Source organism: Centruroides sculpturatus, unplaced genomic scaffold (genome assembly GCF_000671375.1).
Source record: "Centruroides sculpturatus isolate CEXI.00-Female unplaced genomic scaffold, Cexi_2.0 scaffold79, whole genome shotgun sequence".
Taxonomy (NCBI): domain Eukaryota; kingdom Metazoa; phylum Arthropoda; class Arachnida; order Scorpiones; family Buthidae; genus Centruroides; species Centruroides sculpturatus.
Window position 1 is genome coordinate 136308 of NW_019384415.1, and position 22858 is coordinate 159165.

At 27.1% G+C, this 22858-nt stretch overlaps 1 protein-coding gene across 1 annotated transcript in view; it reads left to right on the top strand.

The window, feature by feature from the left end:
* Positions 1-22858, top strand: part of LOC111619153 (fat-like cadherin-related tumor suppressor homolog) — a gene marked incomplete at its 5' end in the record, with an annotated part of 165933 nt that overhangs the window by 118768 nt on the left and 24307 nt on the right. The window contains 5 exons of the mRNA XM_023360827.1: positions 6574-6635; positions 10991-11152; positions 14162-14311; positions 14984-15194; positions 16659-16798. Coding sequence (XP_023216595.1) covers positions 6574-6635; positions 10991-11152; positions 14162-14311; positions 14984-15194; positions 16659-16798 — 725 coding nt within the window. The remainder of the gene's footprint in view (positions 1-6573; positions 6636-10990; positions 11153-14161; positions 14312-14983; positions 15195-16658; positions 16799-22858) is intronic.

Here is a 22858-nt window from a genome sequence, read left to right on the forward strand (position 1 = left end):
AATTAAGTAGTTTAATTTTTAACTTTTAATTTTCATTTATTAATTTGGTAATGTTTTTTTTTGTATTTTCAATGTATTTTAATAATTCTTTTTTTTCCTTTTGTTTTCCTTTCTTTGGTACTTAATAAAATGACTTTCACGCGTAGTAAGAGTGGATCTTTCATTAAATTAGTCTTTAAATACACATTCTCTCGAGAGTAGAACAAAAATTACATTTTCGACATTTCAAATTAAATTCGTTCTTTTGCCGTCTCGAAAAATTCTGTTACTCCCTTCTTTATGTTTGTATAAGGAAAGAAATGTCAATAATTTGAATGTTAGCTTTTATTTAAACAAACCAACCTTTTAGAAAATGAAGACGTTTTCTCAAATCTCGAATAACTTTCTTCATTTATCGATTCCTGGTAAGAAAAAATAAAAATAAAATATATTAAAGTAATTTTTTCTACTTTTAACAATTGTAACAATACATTCTTCTACTTCCCTGGCTGTTGTGTTAATATACAAGTCGACCCCCCTATAACACTGTTGATAATTCCGTTTTATATGAATTCCATGTTGTACGAGTCACTTAGATTTTACAAATACGTGAGCCGTTCACAGCCCGGCACACGTATTTGTAAAATCTAAGTGACTCGTAAAACGTGGAATTCATATAAAACGGAATTATCAACAGTGTTATAGGGGGGAGTCGACTGTATAACACAGAGAAAGTATGGTAAAAAAAAATAATAATAATCAACCCCCCAAATTTTAACATTTTTGTATTCGGGGGGGTGTACTTGAGACGTAGAGAAATGCAAAAATATTCTGGGATTTTGTCTCTATGTGTTTGTGTGGAGGTACGATTTTATTCACTCACTTTAAATTTTAATAACTCGTATGCCTTTTGTCGAAAATTGCTGAAATTTTGTAGAGAGGTTTGTGTATTAGAAACGTCGATTCTGTTAAATTTTGGTGGTTAAAGGTCGAGCGGGTGGGGAGATAGAGGCGGTCACGTGTCATATCTCGAGTGGGTTCGGAACTAATTATTTTACTCGTTATTAGCATTTACAATTTTTTTTAATATAAAACTCACTTTTACCCTGAAAATTAATGTTTTTTTTAATAATAATAATTAGTAATGTAAAAGATTTTTAAATAAAATCTCTTAACAGATGGCGTGATACAAAATTTTAACTTTTTTTGCGGGGAAAGTTAAGCAACTCGTTGCTGGATTTTTTATATACATTTTCAAGTTTGTGGCTTCGAATTACTTCGAATTTAATGCGCTTTTTGACTTTTAAAAGTGAAATTTTAGGAGATAATTAGATGAAAATTAGAAGTAAATATAATTATTGAAGTATAAATACGTTAACAATTCAGTTACAGGCTTTGAAGTATGACAAAGGATACTTTGAAGCACCTAGAATTTAAGGTTCTACTCCAACTTTCAAGAGATAAATGTGGATACTCTAACTTGGGGCTTCCTAACAGAGTCAGTATTGACCCTTTATGGGTCTATGCAGAAGGGGCGCGATCCCCTGCTTTAGAGCAGTGGTTTATAACCTTTAATACTACTCACACCTCCCATAAAACATTAAATTTTTTTGTTGTTGTCGAAACCGTGTTGTATTTATGTATTGTATACTGGCACAATGAAGTGACTTTTCTTCAACACTAGGTAAGTTTCAATCTTTATTCTAACTGAATAAAGATTGAAACTTGCCTAGTGTTGAAGAAAAGTCACTTCATTGTGCCAGTATACAATTAAATTTTTTGTTTTATTTAGGGAATTTGAATAAATCTTCCAATTTCCATCCTAAAAAATATTCTCATCATCTCAATTACTGGCACGAATAAAAGAAATTTGTAAATGGGAAGAATAAAATTTAAAAAATGTCTCACAAAGTTGGATTGCACTGAAATCAAATGGGGTGATTTCAGTAGAGTAAAGTCTTGTCGTATGGATGTGGGTCTTATCTACTAATTCCATCAATCCATTTTGTTTTTTAGTTTTTGAGAAACATTACGGATAGAAAGATAGACGGACGATTAAAGTTAATATAAAAGTTTTTAATTGCTTTAAAAGCTATATTAGATTTCCTTTATGGTTACGAATTTCTATGGTACACTTCACTCTTTGTTCTCTCGTTCTATTCACTTAGTGATTCAAAGAGGGAAACTTTTATTTTGATGGATTCTATATTCCGAGTGAATAAAAATATTTTAAAGTGCTTAAACTTTGCACATTTTCAAGAAAATATTGAAAATTTTCTGAATAATAAAGTGCCCTGAGGCTTTAAGTTTGTTAAGATAATATCATCATCATCACACACTTTAAAATTACTGCTTGTAATGCATTTATTATTAATTTACAGCAAGGAAGAATTTATTATTATGCTAACAAAATGAAAATAAATTAATGGTTAAATATATTTAACCATTGTTTTCGTTAATTTATTTTCATTTAAATATTTGCATTAAGAAAAAAAAAGGGGGGAGGAGGATAAAAGTTCATTGACTTACTTGACAGCTTAAATTAAAGTTTTCACATCAATAAATATTTAAATTTTGATTTTTCTGGGGAAAAATTAGGAAAAAACCTTTATAAATAATCGAAAAAACAATTATTGAAATGATGAGATTTACTACAGTAGAGCCTCGATTATCCGACCCCCGATTAACCGACACCTCGGTTAACCGACCATCCTAGTCGGCAAATTTCATATGTCCGCTAGTGATGTGGCGCTACAATATTTGGCTATGTCTTGGCTACTTTAATATTATTTTTACGTGGTTTACCTGGCAACACTCATTCGATCATGAAAGGGAGCCAGTATTTAAACGAGGCTTAATTTTCTAATTTTTAACGACACAATAGCGACGATTATTATTTTAAAAAATTTTTGTTAGGCTTCACATCGATGAAAATTCAACGCGAAGTAGATTAATAGCGATATAATAATATACTAATTACATGAGATTTAATAGTATACTACACTAATAATGGATTTTTTCATACTTTTCGGTTATCCGACTTTTCAATTATCCGACCAACCCCAGTCCCCAATTGAGTCGGATAATCGAGGCTCTACTGTACTTTAAAATCACATTGAAAATTCTTCAAGAAGGTACCTCTTGGAGCTCGCATTCATCGTCCATCAATGCTAACTGACTTTTGGACCACACTAAATTTTAAATTACAAGAGTAAAACTAGTTTATTGTATTAAATTCAATCAGAGAAAATAATAAAACAAGAAAATTATAGCAAATAAAAATCATAAATTCGTTTCCCTTAATCTAACGACTCTACTTAAAGAAAAAATATATATATTTATTGGAATATTTTGTAAGTATTCCAATTCTCCAAACTTACTCTCTTGTTTTTTTATATATATGCATCACTTACAGGGAGAGATTTATGCAGAAAAATCATTACAGAAAGGCTCAATATTGGACTAAATCTCCTACATGTTTACAGAAATTGGTAATTACTAATGTTATAAAATATTTATAACTGAAATTACTCGTGAGGAAGATGTTGATCGATGAGACTTTCTTCGTTATCTACAACAACTAGCTACAAACTGTAAAATAATATCTTCTATCATTATACACGAAATTTTGGATGAAATTAGGTCAATTGTGTTGTGATTTGTGATTAATCTTTTATATTAATGATTTCATTTACACCGGATTTGGATGATTTTGAGTTTTTTTTTTTTTAATTAAATATTACTTAATTCGTTTACACGTTAATTAGTGTAGTTAAATAATACCAATTTAGTTAACATGTATTGTCAATATGATGCCACACTCATCATTCTACACCCCTGTTGGAACGTGTCTGTTCGTAAGTTCTCGACCAACGTTACAAGAATATTAATTCTTATTTCTCTTCTAATATAAAATTTAAATTCTTATAGAAAAGGCACGTTGCATCGGAATACGTAATGTTATTCATATTGACCAAACGGTAAGGAAGGAAGATCGTTGAATGTAAAACCAAAGTAAACAATAAAAACATTTTAAAGTTCGAGCCGTTATTTAAGCACACCATAGTGCTTTAATAACGACTAAAATTATAAAAGGAATATACGTAACCATGTGTATTATCTTTTATGGTGGATGGGGAAACAATAATAAAGTATCAATGCAAAAGTTGTGGTACAATCAAAGTAGGATCCCCTTTCTAAAATCTGTGTCCAAAAGAAAAAGAAAATGGCTCTTACTCGGTTTGTTTAAGCCCCTATCAAAACTTCTATTTTACTTGGAGTTGGCATCAGAATTGTGCCATTAGATTTTATGTGATATAGTAATCTATAGTTCCAGTTTATCTTTTATTATGGCACTAAAATAATTTTATTACAGTATATATATATATATATATTATATATTTTATAATAAAGCCTGTAATTACATGTTCAAAACTTATTTTGAAAAATACGACTTCGTGTTAACTTTAATTGTATTATATAAGATAATATGATTAAAATTGAAATCGTTTATTGAACTTAATAGGAAATGTCTAATTACAGTCGACCCCTCTATAACACTGTTGATTTTTCCGTTTCATATGAATTCCATGTTATACGAGTCACTTAGATTTTACAAATACGTGTGCCGGGCTGTGAACGGCTCACGTATTTGTAAAATCTAAGTGACTCGTACAACATGGAATTCATATAAAACGGAAAAATCAACAGTGTTATAGGGGGGGTCGACTGTATATGTATTAATCTCTTGTAATTTTGCATTTTTATCAATAATTTTGATGTTGTTTGAATAGACTGATATTTATATTTTGAAGGTTTTCTGCCAGATTGTAATGATATGAAATTTTGCTTATTAAAATAATGACAATACCCAGTAAAATAAGTCTTCATTTTCCTACATCTAAACAGGTGAAAACGAATACTCTATCCTGAATTTCATACAAGTTTCATTCGTTTCTATATGAAACTAGCTGCTTGTGCCCTGTGTTGCTCATGCTTTTGAGGGGCGGGCGATTGGTTTTGTTTGGAAGAAGGTGATGAAAACAATGACCTTAGTAACCAAAATATACATTTACTGACTACAAAACAGCAAAAATTTCTGGAACATAAGTTAAGAGTGGGCTTTACACGTGCTCGGGAGGGACCCACAGTATTTTTTTTATGGTAGCATGAATATTCGTGCCAAATTTCGTGAGGATATGCTAGAACTCTTCACCTAACATACAAATTTTGATGTGTATATAAAATTTATAGATTAAAACTAAATTATTAAATAATTATAAGCAGTAGAACACTGATTAGGATCACTCTACCTTTCGTATAGAGTGATCCTCATCCATTTATTAATCTCTAAAGTAATTTTTTTAAATAAAAAAAAAATAGTTCTGAGTACGATCTAATTGATAATACTTTACTCATACGTGTAATTAAAATGAATCTAAACCATTTATTAATATTTTAGAATAGTAATTATTAAATTCAGTTATGATTTCTATTATTTATTACTTTTCGTTGCATTTATAAATAATAAATAAAAATCTATGCCTTTATAATTTTGATAAGTCTATCACAACGTTAACACAAAATATTAATGCATAAATTCGGTAAATGTCATTCATACTTAATGTAATTAGCTGAATTTTCATTGGTCGATTGACGGGTACACGTCATTTTCGATATTGAATTAGACGCCATATTTGAATTATAAACAAAAAATAATAAAGAATTTTCGGATTAAATATCTTTATTAATCAATATATTTTGAAAAATATATCTGTGAGTAAATAAATAATACGTACGAACTTTATAGATGGTAGCATTATTATTATTATTTTTTTTTTTTCGTTGCAATATAGTTTATTATATGATGGTATTTTTTTGACAATAAACTATTATTTCTACTGTACCGACTTTCCAATTTATTTAATTGAAAACCCCCTTGTGGGCATTCAATTAAATAAAATGGGCATCCTGTACGAAAATGCCTTTGTTTTTCTCTTTAAGCTAAAAACTGCAATTAAGACAGAATGTTATCCCCAAATTACACACAAGTTTTATAACACAGTCACTTGGATGGACTACATCACATAGATCTCATATAGAGTATCCATGTAGAACCCGAAATAAAATTATACCATAGACTTCTCATCAGTTCTTTTTAATATCTTTGAAGACTTTGCATGGTTCTTTAACGATAAACAAATCCATCTTGCAAAAATCTGATTAAGAAAAACATTGCAATGGAATGGAGGAGGATTTTTTTTTTTTTTTAAATCTCTTTTTCTTTTCTTTCCTGAAAGAAAATTAAATCAGCAAGTAGCATAATTTGAATACGAATGATTATTAAAGGGCGTTTCTAGAATATCCGATGCTAATGAATAAAATTATGGTAGCATCCTGCAATACGTCACATTTTCAAAAACAGTTATCTATCATCATCAGGAAAAAGTCATGAGATGGTACCGTTAATCAGATTTCCAGTAGAGACGATCGTTTTTAATGAAAAACTCAGTGGGTGTTTTTAGCCAATGTGATACTGGTAGTTAGTTAATGACGCGTACTGTGATTAATGATGGCCGTTTTTCTCTTTTCCAGGGTTGATCACTACTACGAGTAGACGTCTGGACAGGGAACGACAAGCTGAGCATGTTTTGGAGGTAAGTTTGAATGGTTACACATCACTAACGATTAAAAAAAAATTATATATATATATATATTAAATTTCAAGTGAATTTTCTCTTAATCATTGCTGAATTATATATTACNTTAAAATACTTATTTTGTATATTATGTGATGCATGTAATTTAAATTATCTATACATGTATAGGTGTGTTTTTCATTATATGCTTCACAAAGCAAATAACTAATAATTATATCGTCCTTTTAAAATGTTATTTTGATGAAAGTATAGTGATTTAAATATAAGAAAAATGATTTTTTTAGTATAGAAAATCTTTATTTAAAAAATATATACATATAAATAATTAGAAATATTAATTATATTTGATGTTTTCTACCCCTAGAACTCTAGCAAATAAAATATTTCTCAACACAGTATAAAAATTGCATGTTTTAGATTGTACTGTTACTACATATATATATATATATAGAATAATATTAACTGTATTTTCAATAATTAATAACTATTGTATTATAAAGTAAAACAAAGAAAAACAGACATATTTCCAGTATAAAACGGTAAAAATATGATAATCATATAAAAAATTCATAATTTTTCTTCATAAAATTCATTTTAAATATTCATTATGAATATACAATTAATTTACATAATATGTTTGTTATATACAAAGTTGATAGAAAACATTTTTCAAATTTAAATCTCATTTATTCTGTATTGTATTCGCTCTTATTTGCCTTCGGAAATCTCAGAAATATTATAAAACAAACAATAAACATCCATATAATTTATATTATTACTTTATTAACTTAAAATTAGAATTTACAATAGCAGAAATAATTAAATTTTCTTCAATTTATTATATTTTTATTTCAAATCAATTTAGGAATTTGATGTTCTTTCACCTTCTACATTTTATTTAACATGTTTTCCCCTTATTTATAAAAGAAAAAAGGGGGAGGACCTGTTACAATGTCTTCTATGTATTACTACTATACAGGAAGCATATTTCTTTAATAACTCTCTCTCTCTCTCTCTCTCTCTCCTCCATATTAAACACCGTTCTTCTCCTTAATTCTGTGGTGGATATATGGAATATTCTCAATGGTTATTAATTAAAAATTTAATTTGCATCACTAAAATATTTTTAAGAGGAAGATATTAAAATATTTATAATAATAATTATTAGAGTTTTTCTTGTCTCTTATGCATTTTGGGATTAAATATTTGCTATTCAATGACATCTTGAACATAAATTTAAAGTGTTTACTCCTCTCTCTCTCTCTCTCTCTCACTCTTTCTTTCTTTTTATCCTTCCTATTTTAGAAAGGAAAAAAAAAGTATTCCTTTCAAACGTTGAATAATTAAGTACTAGTGTATATCGATGCTTATACTACTTCCTCGTGCCGTAAATGATTGATGCAGTCGTAAATTAAGAGTTGATGAATGAAGGATAATAAAATTTGTTGCCGTTTTTATGTCTGTGAAAGTACTTTATTGCATTTTTGTCTCGAAGGTTATAGTTTAAAAGTTTTCGAGTATAGTAATTACCGAAAATGGTGGTACTCTCTGTTTATTATTGATATTACTAGAACCTCTGCTATCTTTGAAATTTTATATCAATACTCAAAGGGATATTTTAATCGCTATTTACTTTTACAATTTTTATTACAAATTTACAGCATAATCAGTGTTTTGTTTGCAGTTTCTATAAAATTTATTGTTATGAGAATTACATTTGAAGTACTGTACAAGTAGTCGAGTTACACGGGGGAAAAAAGAAAGAAGTTTAATTGAATCTTTTTTAAGGATTTTTTTTTTATAAAACGTAAAAATTGTATTTTAAATCATAATTTATTTATTTTTATCCCCTTTATATAAGAATATTTCTTTTTAAAATCTATGTATATAAAAATAACAGCTCCTTTCACACTAGAAGAAATGAAAGAATTGAATTCTGTTTGTTATATATAATACATTCTGTTTTGTCAACTTGTTTTTCTTTCATTTCTATAATAAGATATTGTGGACTTATACTTGATTTTGATAACAATTTGTAGGTATTGAAAGTTTGTGTATAGGCCTATATATTTTTTTTTTATTGTTTGGTAAATTGTACAAATGAAAAACTAGTCACAGTGTACTTGTTTATCTCCTACAACAAATACATTTTTCATATAATAAAATATGTTTGTGTGACAAATCAACAGGACTATCTTCCTCCTTAGAGACTGATTTTATATATAGAAAATGTATTAGTTTTATTGGCAGATGTGTCCATGTAAAATCTGATTCTTCTTTGTTCCTGATCACATATTTACGATAAAAGGTCGAGAGGTGGCATTCAAAAAAGTTTGGGAGCCCTTGTTATAGTTAGATGTGATCATCTTTCATTAGACAAAAGTACCATGATCCAGGCTATTTTATTTTTTTTTTTTTGTTTTTGGTAATGAATGACACTAAATGCTGGTTTACACGATATAACTACTGCCGACATTTTGTTGCAGCAAGCCAGATTTGTCGGCGATTTAGTTGTTTACACGATACGCTTGATACGACTTTCGAGTCTTCTGAGCATGAGCAAGAACGTTTTTTCCACTGAGAAGAGAGAGAGAGAGAGAGAGAGAGAGAGAGAGAACGCTATATAACACGTGATTTCGATCTTGTCATTGATTGGTTAGACTATCAAAAAAACTAATAAGTCGGGAGTTTTTTTCTGTACATATTGCGATTTCGAACTGCAAAATGTCGGCGATAGTCTCAACGTGTAAACTAGCCTTTAAGTCATAAACTATACAACAAAATAACAAAAAAGAATTTTATTCCATTCATTGTAACAAATCATAAATTTCGTTTCTGTTTGGCACACTTATTTTCCGCGCAAATGAAATTGTTTATGGCACAACATTTAAAATAACAAAGTAATCTAGATGCCACCATCGATACTCTATTTTTCTGTGTTTCCCGTGTGTATTTGTACGTGCTCTTTTCACTGTACTTCAATCGGAAACAAAGACGAATCACTGGTCTTTGTTTCCGATTGAAGTACAGTGAAAAGAGCACGTACCTGAGAAACAAAAAGGAGTAGATCGTCTTGGTTTCTCATACAATCTCATACAGCATAGTTTAAATAATCCATAACCGAAAATTTTAATGGTAAAAACATGAAATTTGTATTCCCATGGAAATTTCAAACGTTTTTTTTTTTCGTTTTAACAGGCCATATTATACACGATCAATCAAAAATGATGGCACTATCGACTCGTTGGCAATGCCTGGCTTATACCAAAGTATATATTAATGTGAATTGACATTGTTTGTTTACATTTACTTATTATAAAAGTGAATGACGTCAAACTGACGTAAAAATACACGTTATTCAACCGATGGAAAAGATTTATTATTAATAACGTCATAAAACTTACTGCATTCTGACATTTCGAAAATAAAGTGGTATTTGATGGATATTTATGTAAACAAAATATATATTATTTTCAATAGAATGAATCTTTTATGCTTGAAAATTTTCCTTGGTATTGTATACAGTATAAAAAACAGAAAAATTTCACAGTTTATATTTCTAATAGTTCTTTATCTATGTGTACTGTACATCAATTTGTTAATATTAAAACAAGTATTTATATTTAGAAAACATGTTATTCTTGAAATGTACACTTACATTAACATTTAAATTTGTTACAAGTTGAGTAAATAACTTCATTTTAAGAATATAAACATCAATTTTCCTTAATCTTATTTATTATATGTAAAAAAATCTATAAAGTATTCAAATAAAATAAATATCTTCCTTGCAGTTTATACAGTATTTATATTATTTATTTCAGTTAACTTCTATAGAATCTTTTCTATTTCTTTACTTTGAAAAATGGTTGAACTTTCTTTCATTAAAAGTAAAATAAACATTTATATTTTAACTATTCTGCTTTGGGCATTGAAGAGCAACTTAATCCCTTCATTATTCTATTTTAATTTAACTTTTATTAACAAAACCTGAATATTTTGCACACTCATTTTATTTGATTAAACTAAGAACTCTTAATATCTTTTCAGGATGGGTAAAATTTTATATTTATTATCTTGTTTTAATGAGAAATAATAATGTTTAAAATATTTTTTAATGTTATGAGTTTAGTTTAATGGAAGAAAAAGAAATTTGACTTACTTTATTAAAAACAAATAATTTTTTTTTCCCTTTAAATAAGATATTTCATTCAGAATTTTTTAATTCTTAAGTCTCCAATCTCATTTAATATTAAGTATAGCCTGAAAACTTGATATCAGTTCTCCGCTTCTGCAAATAATAGCAATAAATTTATAAATTAATTAATATAAAATTAATTTTTTTTTTTCAGGTAACAGTTAATGATATGAAAGAACCACAATTATCTTCTACTACCAGAGTTGTTGTATCAATTGAAGATGTAAATGATAATGATCCAACATTTTTGGGTCCTAATCATCGATGTTATGTTGTTGAAATGCAAGAGCAAGCAAAAGATGTCCATCTTTGCCAAGTATGATTTTAATTAATAACAAAATTAATTAAATTTGTATTGAAGAAATTATTTTTAAAATAATATAAAAGCATTAGAATTCATAGGGATACATTTATATATAAACTAACTCTTTTTTTTTTTTATTCTTTTCATTCTATTGGCAGTTTTACAGGCCCATAGTAGGTTCATTAAGGTCCACATGTGGCAGCCAGGTGATTAGAAAGGGGGCCCCAATATAACCAATACAGAAACTCCCTTGAAAAATTCCTAGGGATTTTTACCCATCCGTCCAGATTTGATCCTGGGCGCCTTGGTGTTGTAGGCTTCCTTAATCATCTTAGCAAACAAATATAAAAATCTACAGTTTAGGGCCTCATACTTTTTAATTTATTATTATTTGATAGAAGAGAATAGTCTCTTACATGTTAAAGTGTAACAACACAATAAGCCATGAGAATCAGGACAGGTACAGTGTCCTGTCAATTAACTTGGCTGTATATTTTACCTAAAAATATAATGTTGACATTGATACATAAAAATTCTTATGTAATTGTGGTGTATTTGTCTACATATTCCCTTTTAGTTATGAATTGTAATATTTTTATTTACATTTTCTTGAAAATTTTGAATTCTAGATGGACTGAATTGTTTTATAATTTCATAAAATTATTAAACTATATTTGATAAATATTATAGGTATACAAAATTAATTTTTTCAAAAAAATTACAGCACCATATTTGAATTTTTTGAATATATCTAACTGTTAATATAGAATGTTTTTAATTAGAAATGTTTACAATTTTTATTATTTTATAATTCAAAACATATGTAATTTGTACAGAGTTTATTTAAGCACTAAAATATTTCTGAATGATCAATAATACATTTGAAATTAATTATCCATTTATAATTCCTCTAATTAAATAATTACCAATTCAAAATATAATTATATTTATTATTTTTAAAATGCTGATATTGTTATTTATTTATAAAATAAGCAATTACTATTTGTTAAATTGCATCTTAATCATTTGCCACCCTTATGTATTAAATTACAAGTGTTGATGAACTCGGCAACTGATTAAAAAAGTAGCTGAAAGTGAATAAAAATTAACTTACTGTAATTAATCTAATTAAAATGTAAAGAATTTTAAAATGATTCAACTCAACTTTAAACTATTTTTGTTGTTTATTAACTAATTATAGGAATACAGTGTCTTGTACTTGAAATACGTATTTATTCTACATATGAGTGGTATTTTTTGAACACATATAACAATCCATTTAATTCCTAATTATCCTACTTGAATAAATGATTTACTTGAATAAAGTTTTAAATTTAAATGTTGTTTTATAATAGTTAGTATGACGAAGCCCTTGCATAAATAAAAATAATAGACTATATATACACGCACACATATAAAGGGTCTTTCAATATGAATGCTACCATTTTAATTATATTAATTATTATCTGAGAAGTATGCAATGTACACTGATCAATAGAGTAACTGTCTGAATTTCATTTCCCATCTGCATTCGAATGTCTTTTTCTCTACTGACTCAAGGAAGTACCATAAACAAACATGGCAATCTGCAACAGAGAGGGCATTTTGTGTTCTGTAGTTTGCAAAGTTTGAATCACTCATCATTACTGTGGGTGGAGTGGAAATGAATATTCTATACATTCGACCTCCCTATAACACTGTTGATTTTTCCATTTTATATGAACTCCATGTTGTACGAGTCACTTAGATTTTACAAATACACAAGTCGTTCACAGCCCGGCACACGTATTTGTAAAATCTAAGTAACTCGTACAACATGGAATTCATATAAAACGGAAAAATCAGCAGTGTTATAGGGGGTCGAATGTATACAATTTATGAAAAGAATAGAGTTAGAAAAAAGATTTAAATGGGATAAAAAAAATATNATTTGCCACCCTTATGTATTAAATTACAAGTGTTGATGAACTCGGCAACTGATTAAAAAAGTAGCTGAAAGTGAATAAAAATTAACTTACTGTAATTAATCTAATTAAAATGTAAAGAATTTTAAAATGATTCAACTCAACTTTAAACTATTTTTGTTGTTTATTAACTAATTATAGGAATACAGTGTCTTGTACTTGAAATACGTATTTATTCTACATATGAGTGGTATTTTTTGAACACATATAACAATCCATTTAATTCCTAATTATCCTACTTGAATAAATGATTTACTTGAATAAAGTTTTAAATTTAAATGTTGTTTTATAATAGTTAGTATGAGGAAGCCCTTGCATAAATAAAAAAAAATAGACTATATATACACGCACACATATAAAGGGTCTTTCAATATGAATGCTACCATTTTAATTATATTAATTATTATCTGAGAAGTATGCAATGTACACTGATCAATAGAGTAACTGTCTGAATTTCATTTCCCATCTGCATTCGAATGTCTTTTTCTCTACTGACTCAAGGAAGTACCATAAACAAACATGGCAATCTGCAACAGAGAGGGCATTTTGTGTTCTGTAGTTTGCAAAGTTTGAATCACTCATCATTACTGTGGGTGGAGTGGAAATGAATATTCTATATATTCGACCTCCCTATAACACTGTTGATTTTTCTGTTTTATATGAACTCCATGTTGTACGAGTCACTTAGATTTTACAAATACACAAGTCGTTCACAGCCCGGCACACGTATTTGTAAAATCTAAGTAACTCGTACAACATGGAATTCATATAAAACGGAAAAATCAGCAGTGTTATAGGGGGTCGACTGTATACAATTTATGAAAAGAATAGAGTTAGAAAAAAGATTTAAATGGGATAAAAAAAATATTTATATTTAGACATTCCCATATTCACTTTGTTGTAGATAAGAAATTACATTCATTCTTATTAATTGTTTTCTTATATTAATAATTTAAGTTATATTAAAATAAAGATTTGTATTTTGTTTTTTAATTAGCATTTAGTTTAAGATAACTATATTTAATTTATATTTTATTCAAGAAAATTTTTCATTTAGGTAATTGCAATAGATAAAGATGAAGGCGTAAACAGCAACATAGATTATATCATCACAGAAGGAGATATGACAAGATTTAAAATTCATCTGAAATCTGGTAGTATTTATTCTCGAAAAGCTTTCCAGCCCGGTCAGACATTTGAATTAATGGTGATTGCACTTTAAATATTTGTAATTTATCACTTTATCACTCACTACAGCAAGTTGTTAATTATATTTAGTACATAAAAATGGTCTTGTGCAAAGTATTATTAAATGATACAGAAATTGTTGTTAATTATATTTAGCATATAAAAATAATTTTAAAATATGTTTTAGAATTTATATTAAATAATGATAAAATATTTTTAGTAATTAATGTCTAAATATCTATTATAGTCAATCATAATTAAGGCTGCAATTTTTCATTGTTGTTAATGAACTATGTTATATTTATGACATTGATTGAAGATGTCTATCGCTATTAGTGTAAATATTGCTTTCTACTGTCTGTTAAGACATAAAGCACTGAGAAAATTAACATTAATCGCGTTAACATTACATTAAAAATAATATTTAAAAAAATTAGAGCTTATTTTTAATTAATTTAAAAGGTAAATTAAATAAACTTTTACTTTTAAGTAGTATTAAAAGATAAAATAATACTTTTATTAAGTAATTTCCATTAGTTTGATTTGTTTTATTAATTAACAAGCAATTTACATCATTGACATTATTCTCTTCTACAATTCTTTAACTGTGCTTGCGATAATGCTAACCATACAATTGATTGTGATATTTATCAAGGGAAATTAATGAATATGTAATTATTTTCTTGAATAGATTAAAGCGTCTGATAATGGAACGCCACAAAGATCATCTGTTGCTAGAGTTATTATTGAAGTGGTACCGCTGTACAGATCATCTCGTCTTCCAGTTTTTCAAGATGTTGATTCTCATATTGTTGTGACAGAGAGTGATAAAGTGGGACATTTGGTTACTCTAGTGAAAGCAGAGCACACAGAAGGAAGAAGGCTCTGGTATTCTATACTGGGTATGTAATTGTTCAAGAAACAATTCTGATTTTATATTTATCAGTTAATTCATAAAAATTGGTAATGTTAAATCAGTAGTTATTGTTTAAATTTTCAAACATTCTCATAATTCACGTGAAATAAAATATTTTGCAGTTGGTAAAATTTATAGTTTCATTCAAAACCACAAAGTTTTCTCATTCATTGAATTAATTTTATCAACAAATAGGAATATATTTTTTTTATTGTAAATGAAATTTTCAACTGCAGATATTCATATTGATGATAGATAATACCATTAAAGTCTAACAATTTAAAATTAATATTTGTAATCTCATAAAGAACAGACTATTAATACTTTTAAATCAGAGTGGATAAGAATCATTTTTCTTTCCTCTTATAAAGAATCAGAAAATAGAATGGGGATGGGCAATTTTTGGTACGTCTGCCAAACATGACACGCTGACAACTTTTTCCAGCATACAACCCAGGACTTACCTTAAAAAAATAAATATCCAACATTTTTGCTGAGTTGTATATTTTAATTTAATAATAGAATACAGTTTTCTTGAGTAGAATGATACTAAATAAAAATATAATAAAGAAACAAACACTATCAGCTGCTTTACTAATAATAATAACAAAATGAAACAAGCATCTTATTTCCAAGATATCTTCTATCTCTGCAATACATATACTGACTTAGTAGAAATTAGCCAATTGAGTAAAAAATCTGCTAAATCTAGGTTCCTTTACCATTGTCTAGTTACTAAACCAAATAATATTATGCTACTAAAACTTTCACTTGATACATGAGAAAATTTTACATCACAGATTTAACGATTTTGGCACACATTTAAAAAAAAAAGTGCCCACCCTTGAAATAGAATTTGACAAAACTGAATTACCTTTGATCTTGATGGCCTATTTGTAATGAACAAAATTTAGGTCAGCAATATATTCCATAATACACTGAAAGCCTCACAAGAGGAAAAGTCTTTGACTTGGAAATTTCGATATTAAAAATAAAAACAGCCTTTTCCAAGAATTTTACAATTAAAATATATATATATATATAATTTTCTCAAACTTTAATTTCAAATACATTATTCTAATGTATTTGAAATATGAGACGATAGCCAGCTTGTAGAAGCTTATAAACTTTTACTCCATCAAGACTTTTTCAAAATTACTATTAGATTTTACTTTTTTACCTTGCGTAACGAATAAAACTTGCGCACATTAATTTAAAATCTGTTTCTTAACAGCACTAGACAATATTATATTTTAAATTATATTAAAAGACTCAGACATTTACACTCACTCTAATGCTGTTTTACCAAGTTAATATCTAATAATGTGTTATTAATTAAAATATTATTTGCATAGATTATGCACTAAATATATTAAATTGTTCATCAATGCATTTAAATTGAAAATAATTAACAAATTTATAAGTCATGCTTTCATTCTACATTTTACAGATGGAAACGTGAATGATACTTTTATTATTCAACCTAATACTGGTGCTGTACTTTTGGCAAAGAAACTAGATTGGGAAACAAAATCAAAATATAGCCTTAAAATTGGAGTTACAGATGGAATTTATAATAATACTTCAGTTGTAAGTAAATTTAAAAAAGAAATTACTAATTTATTTAATTTTACTTTAATACAATAATTTTAACTAAACACTTCATATTAATGAGGAAATCAAAATAAAAACATAAGTAATTTATCTTGTGATTTAATGATAAATGTTCATTTCTTTAAAATATATATTAAAATTTAACTAAATTTTAAAATCTGTTTTAATAAAGGAATATTGATTTGCCCGAAAATTACGATCTTCAAAAATTCATCTCCTGTAATAACCCGAACAATATAAGCAAAGGCCAAATTTTGTAGTTAATCAGAAATATAAATTGCCAAATTATTTTAAGTCTATATTTTTAAGTTAATTAAACTTAAAATATAGCTCAAAAATGATCTGGTGCTTACTTTTAGATCAAATATATTTTGTGTTAATTAAACTTAAAATATATTTGGGTTAAAGGTAAATGACTCAACTGTCAACCTGTAGGTCTAATTATATTGTTTAATTAATTACTGAATCTAATCCAAAAATAATCTGAAAATTTAGCATTGCGATTAATCTCTGACAATTCTTTACAATTTAATTTTCAAATAAACAAAATAAAAACAGCTAATTTTGAAATTTATTTCGTATGAAGCGTAAATTCCTTTGATTATGAATTGGATTTCAATTTATGTAAATTGAAATCTGTGAGTGTTTTTATTTCGAAATCTCAAGAGCTTATAACTTGTCATTATATAATAAATCATTGAATTACTTGAAAATTAATACAGATTAAGAAAGTGGCAGGTTTCAATGAAAGTTATAAAGTTTGTTATTAAATTAAGATTAATTAAGCAAACTTAGATTAAAATTAGAAGTGAACAATACTACTATTTACTCATATTTAATACTTTTGGGAATGCCCCATCTTAAGAATAAAGCTGTTTATGTAACAAACAAACAACACAATCAATGGGGGGCATGTACTAAATAAACAGCAATATTTTGACATTTAATTTTAAACCTCATTTATCATTAAACTAATATTTCATTAGAATGGAAGTGATGTGTAAACTTTACAGTTCTTAAAATACAATTTTTTTATGTTGCATCCTCATTGTATGAAAAGTATTATTTCTATAACTATGAAGTAAAATATGTATTTATTTTTTATATAAATGATTAAAATGTTTGAATATTTAAAAAATATATATATATATATATATATATATATAATTTTCTCAAACTTTAATTTCAAATACATTATTCTAATGTATTTGAAATATGAGACGATAGCCAGCTTGTAGAAGCTTATAAACTTTTACTCCATCAAGACTTTTTCAAAATTACTATTAGATTTTACTTTTTTACCTTGCGTAACGAATAAAACTTGCGCACATTAATTTAAAATCTGTTTCTTAACAGCACTAGACAATATTATATTTTAAATTATATTAAAAGACTCAGACATTTACACTCACTCTAATGCTGTTTTACCAAGTTAATATCTAATAATGTGTTATTAATTAAAATATTATTTGCATAGATTATGCACTAAATATATTAAATTGTTCATCAATGCATTTAAATTGAAAATAATTAACAAATTTATAAGTCATGCTTTCATTCTACATTTTACAGATGGAAACGTGAATGATACTTTTATTATTCAACCTAATACTGGTGCTGTACTTTTGGCAAAGAAACTAGATTGGGAAACAAAATCAAAATATAGCCTTAAAATTGGAGTTACAGATGGAATTTATAATAATACTTCAGTTGTAAGTAAATTTAAAAAAGAAATTACTAATTTATTTAATTTTACTTTAATACAATAATTTTAACTAAACACTTCATATTAATGAGGAAATCAAAATAAAAACATAAGTAATTTATCTTGTGATTTAATGATAAATGTTCATTTCTTTAAAATATATATTAAAATTTAACTAAATTTTAAAATCTGTTTTAATAAAGGAATATTGATTTGCCCGAAAATTACGATCTTCAAAAATTCATCTCCTGTAATAACCCGAACAATATAAGCAAAGGCCAAATTTTGTAGTTAATCAGAAATATAAATTGCCAAATTATTTTAAGTCTATATTTTTAAGTTAATTAAACTTAAAATATAGCTCAAAAATGATCTGGTGCTTACTTTTAGATCAAATATATTTTGTGTTAATTAAACTTAAAATATATTTGGGTTAAAGGTAAATGACTCAACTGTCAACCTGTAGGTCTAATTATATTGTTTAATTAATTACTGAATCTAATCCAAAAATAATCTGAAAATTTAGCATTGCGATTAATCTCTGACAATTCTTTACAATTTAATTTTCAAATAAACAAAATAAAAACAGCTAATTTTGAAATTTATTTCGTATGAAGCGTAAATTCCTTTGATTATGAATTGGATTTCAATTTATGTAAATTGAAATCTGTGAGTGTTTTTATTTCGAAATCTCAAGAGCTTATAACTTGTCATTATATAATAAATCATTGAATTACTTGAANATACTTTACAGATAACAAACAAGATACAGCTGATAGCAAAGTTTTCAATGAATTTAAATCAGTATCATTTTTAAATAGGTCATATGGGAATGGCACAAACAGATATATTTCATCACTTTAGATGAAATTAAAGATTCTTTATAAAGTTTTTGAAATATTCAGCTATTTTTTTTTAAACAGAAAATCATACTTTGGATGTGAATAATGAATACTTTTGTCAAATTTATTTCGATTCTTCGGAGAGAAATTTATTTTTTTATATAGCCCGAGAGTGCCCTTTAAAATAATAATTTGTTCAATTATTTTACCTAAGTAGTCTTTTTTTAAAATTTATATTTGTTATAAAAGAATTTTATGTAATTCAGATCTAATTACTTTTTTCAACAAAATGTTTTTTACCATTCAATATTTAATCTTTGTCTTGTAAGTAGTTATTATCTGCTTTAATGGTAATTATTTTTTTCCATTTTGAGTAAAAGTATAATAAAATATCTCTATTCAAATTTAGAAAAGATAAATGAGATCTTAGTTCTTCAGACCAATTTATATCTTCAATGGTAAAAGTTTTTAAGAAATTCTAAAATGCATTATTTTGTTGTAAAAACTAGTTTACTATAACCAATTTTGTTTATAAAAATACTTAGATTTATTTATTAAGTCCAAAAACAACAAAGATAATGATAAAATAATTATGTTACTCTTACAATGATTAACCTACATTGTGATTTGAATATAGAAAATTGATTATATTATTAACTTTGATATATGGAATGATTATAAAATTCTATGCATGGTAATTAGAAATTTTTTATATGCTTTACTGAACATTTTTTGCCATGTTCAGTGGTAAAGCATAATTTTTTGTGAGAGTGAAGATACGAAGACCCAAGAAATACAAATATGGGGAATTTTTGCTCACCAAGGGATTATGAAATGTGCCATAGGTAGTTTCACTCCAGCATACATGATACATGACTGCTAACTTAGACTGGCACATACTTAGGTAATGGGGTGCTTTTAAAATATGCTGCCAAGTGTTAAGTTACTCAGTAGAGCTAGTAAATTATAATCTTGTCAGAATTTTTTCTAAAACAAATCTACAGACAGATAATATTAATAAGAGTATCGAATCAATAATCAGTACACACTATAATACTTTCAGGATGAAGATATCTATCTTCCATATGCTGCTATCCCACTAAACATGTTGAAATAAGCTATTTCAAGACATTCATTCAATTGGTGTAAGGCAGAGTTGAAAAGTTTCTCTTTCACAATGCCCCAAAATGAATCATTGCAACTCTGAACTTCAAAGAAATCACATTGCATCCAATCAATCATCCACTGAATTTGTCATTGAAATACTCTCTAACTGGAAAACCCAGGACACAATATCATGCATAGGAATTCTGTGACCACTCCATAATATATTATTTTGATATTTAATAAAAGAATTTTATTTTTCTCCGTTTTTTGATATTATGAGAAATTCCATAAGGATCTCAATTATTCATTTTTCTCTACAAAGACATGATTTTTTAAGCTCATGTATTAAAGAAAATATTTTATGCAAAAACATTATGCTCAGTCTGACAATAATCTGATACTAAATATTCAAAAATTCTTAATTTCTCTATGCTTTTTTTCAGCCAGTATTTCAATTAAATATATAAGCAGAATTATTAATTTATTCTGCCCAAAGTCCAGGATTTTCATATAAAATTTATGATAAAGTTATTCAGGTTACATAAAGAGTCTTTCTTAACACTGAAATGAAATATTTTAAAACCATTTAATATGATGTTATTTATTTATTTTCACTAAACTTGATAAAGTGTTAATAGCCATTTTTGAATAGTTGAGACCAGTGATTCTCGACCACTGTGCCGCGGAACTTTAGTGTGCTGCGAGATTTTTGAAGTGTGCCGCCACTGAGAATACCCATACATAAACGACGTCCGACAAGTAATTTAATTAGTTCTACCTTCCTAGGATGCATTTGAAAATTGTAATTGGTGTTACCGGTAACAACAAGACGTTTTGAAAACGTAACCTAAATAATCAAACTGTGTTTAAAAATCACTGTTATAACATCACCGGTTGTCCTGTGGTACTTACCAAAGTAACCATGTGTGCTGCCAAATTATTAAAAGTGTACCGTGATGAAAAAAAGGTTGAGAATCACTGGTCTAGACATTTTCATATCTTATTTCCTTTCAGTTCAATTTCAAATAAAAATTCTGAAATTATAAGAAACAATAAATATTTAATAAGTAAGCAGTAGTAGACAAAATATAAATATTACTAACACAAAAAAACAAGCATATATGCTTTTACTGAATAATGTCAACACAGTTTTATCTTTTTGACAGATGTCTTTGTCATGCTGTCTACACTTCAGGAGCATATATAAACGTTGATAATGTCAGACTTGATTATCTCTAACCTTCAAAAACTTTTTAAATGTCATCTGGCTGTTAGATATCTTTCTTTAGAGTAACATTATCAATGTTTTAGACTATTCTTGAAATTGAAAGGCATAAAAATTATATTCATTAATTGTTTTTAATAAACATTTTTTTTTAATTGAAATATACTCAAAATTCAAGTAACTCAAAAATATCTCAAAAAAAATTCTAAATATGCCAAATATACAAAGATTTAAACATATGCTTATTAGAAGAATAGTTTATGATGATGTTTCTTGAGTAAAATAAACAAATATTTAGTGTAATGATGATTTAGCATTGATATTTATAGCTATTGATACAGTGGTGCCCGCAGACCATAGAAAAGGGAAACTATAATAAAAAATCATATATTATGCAAGAAGCTTTAAATTATGATTTAATGTTGAATCAGTGTTCCTACAAGATGGCACTGGTTGCATTTGGGCTAACTTTGCCTTGAAAATTTATATTCAAGGCAAGTTTTGTCAACATCCAATGAAGTTGCCTGAGACGATGGACAAATATTGTTCGTTAGTTTCTTTTATATTTGCTAAACCAAACAATCACCATTCTTTTATATTTGCAGAATAGGTTAGAAGTCGTGAATTTTCTGTTATTTGTTAGTAAGGGAAGCTGAGGTCCCTTTGGTGATTAGAAAGAGGGTAACCAAGACAGAAAGGTAGCATGTACCCCAATGTGCAGGCTATTGATGTATAAATTTGTTAATCTCAATGTTTTTTAATACAGTAGATCATTTTTATAACAAAGGTTTTATTTAATATTGCTTTGGATATAAGAGTGAGCCAAAATATCAAAAAAAATTAGATTTAATGTAAATTCTAATAAATAGAGGAGATTCTGTATTTATGAAGGAAAGATGAATACTACAGATAACAAATCTTTAAACTTATTGCTTATAGTTTAGACCAGGGGTGGAAAACCTATGGCACACATGCCCAAAGTGCAGTGGCGGCCTTAGGGGGTGGCGAGCAGGGCAATCGCCCGGGGCCTCGCTCTTGGAGGGGCCTCACGCAACAACCAAGTAGAAAAAAGTTGATATTTAAAACTTTTTATTTTATCCTTGGCTATTAGTTATAACAATAAAATAAATTTAATTTATAGTACAGTATATATTAAT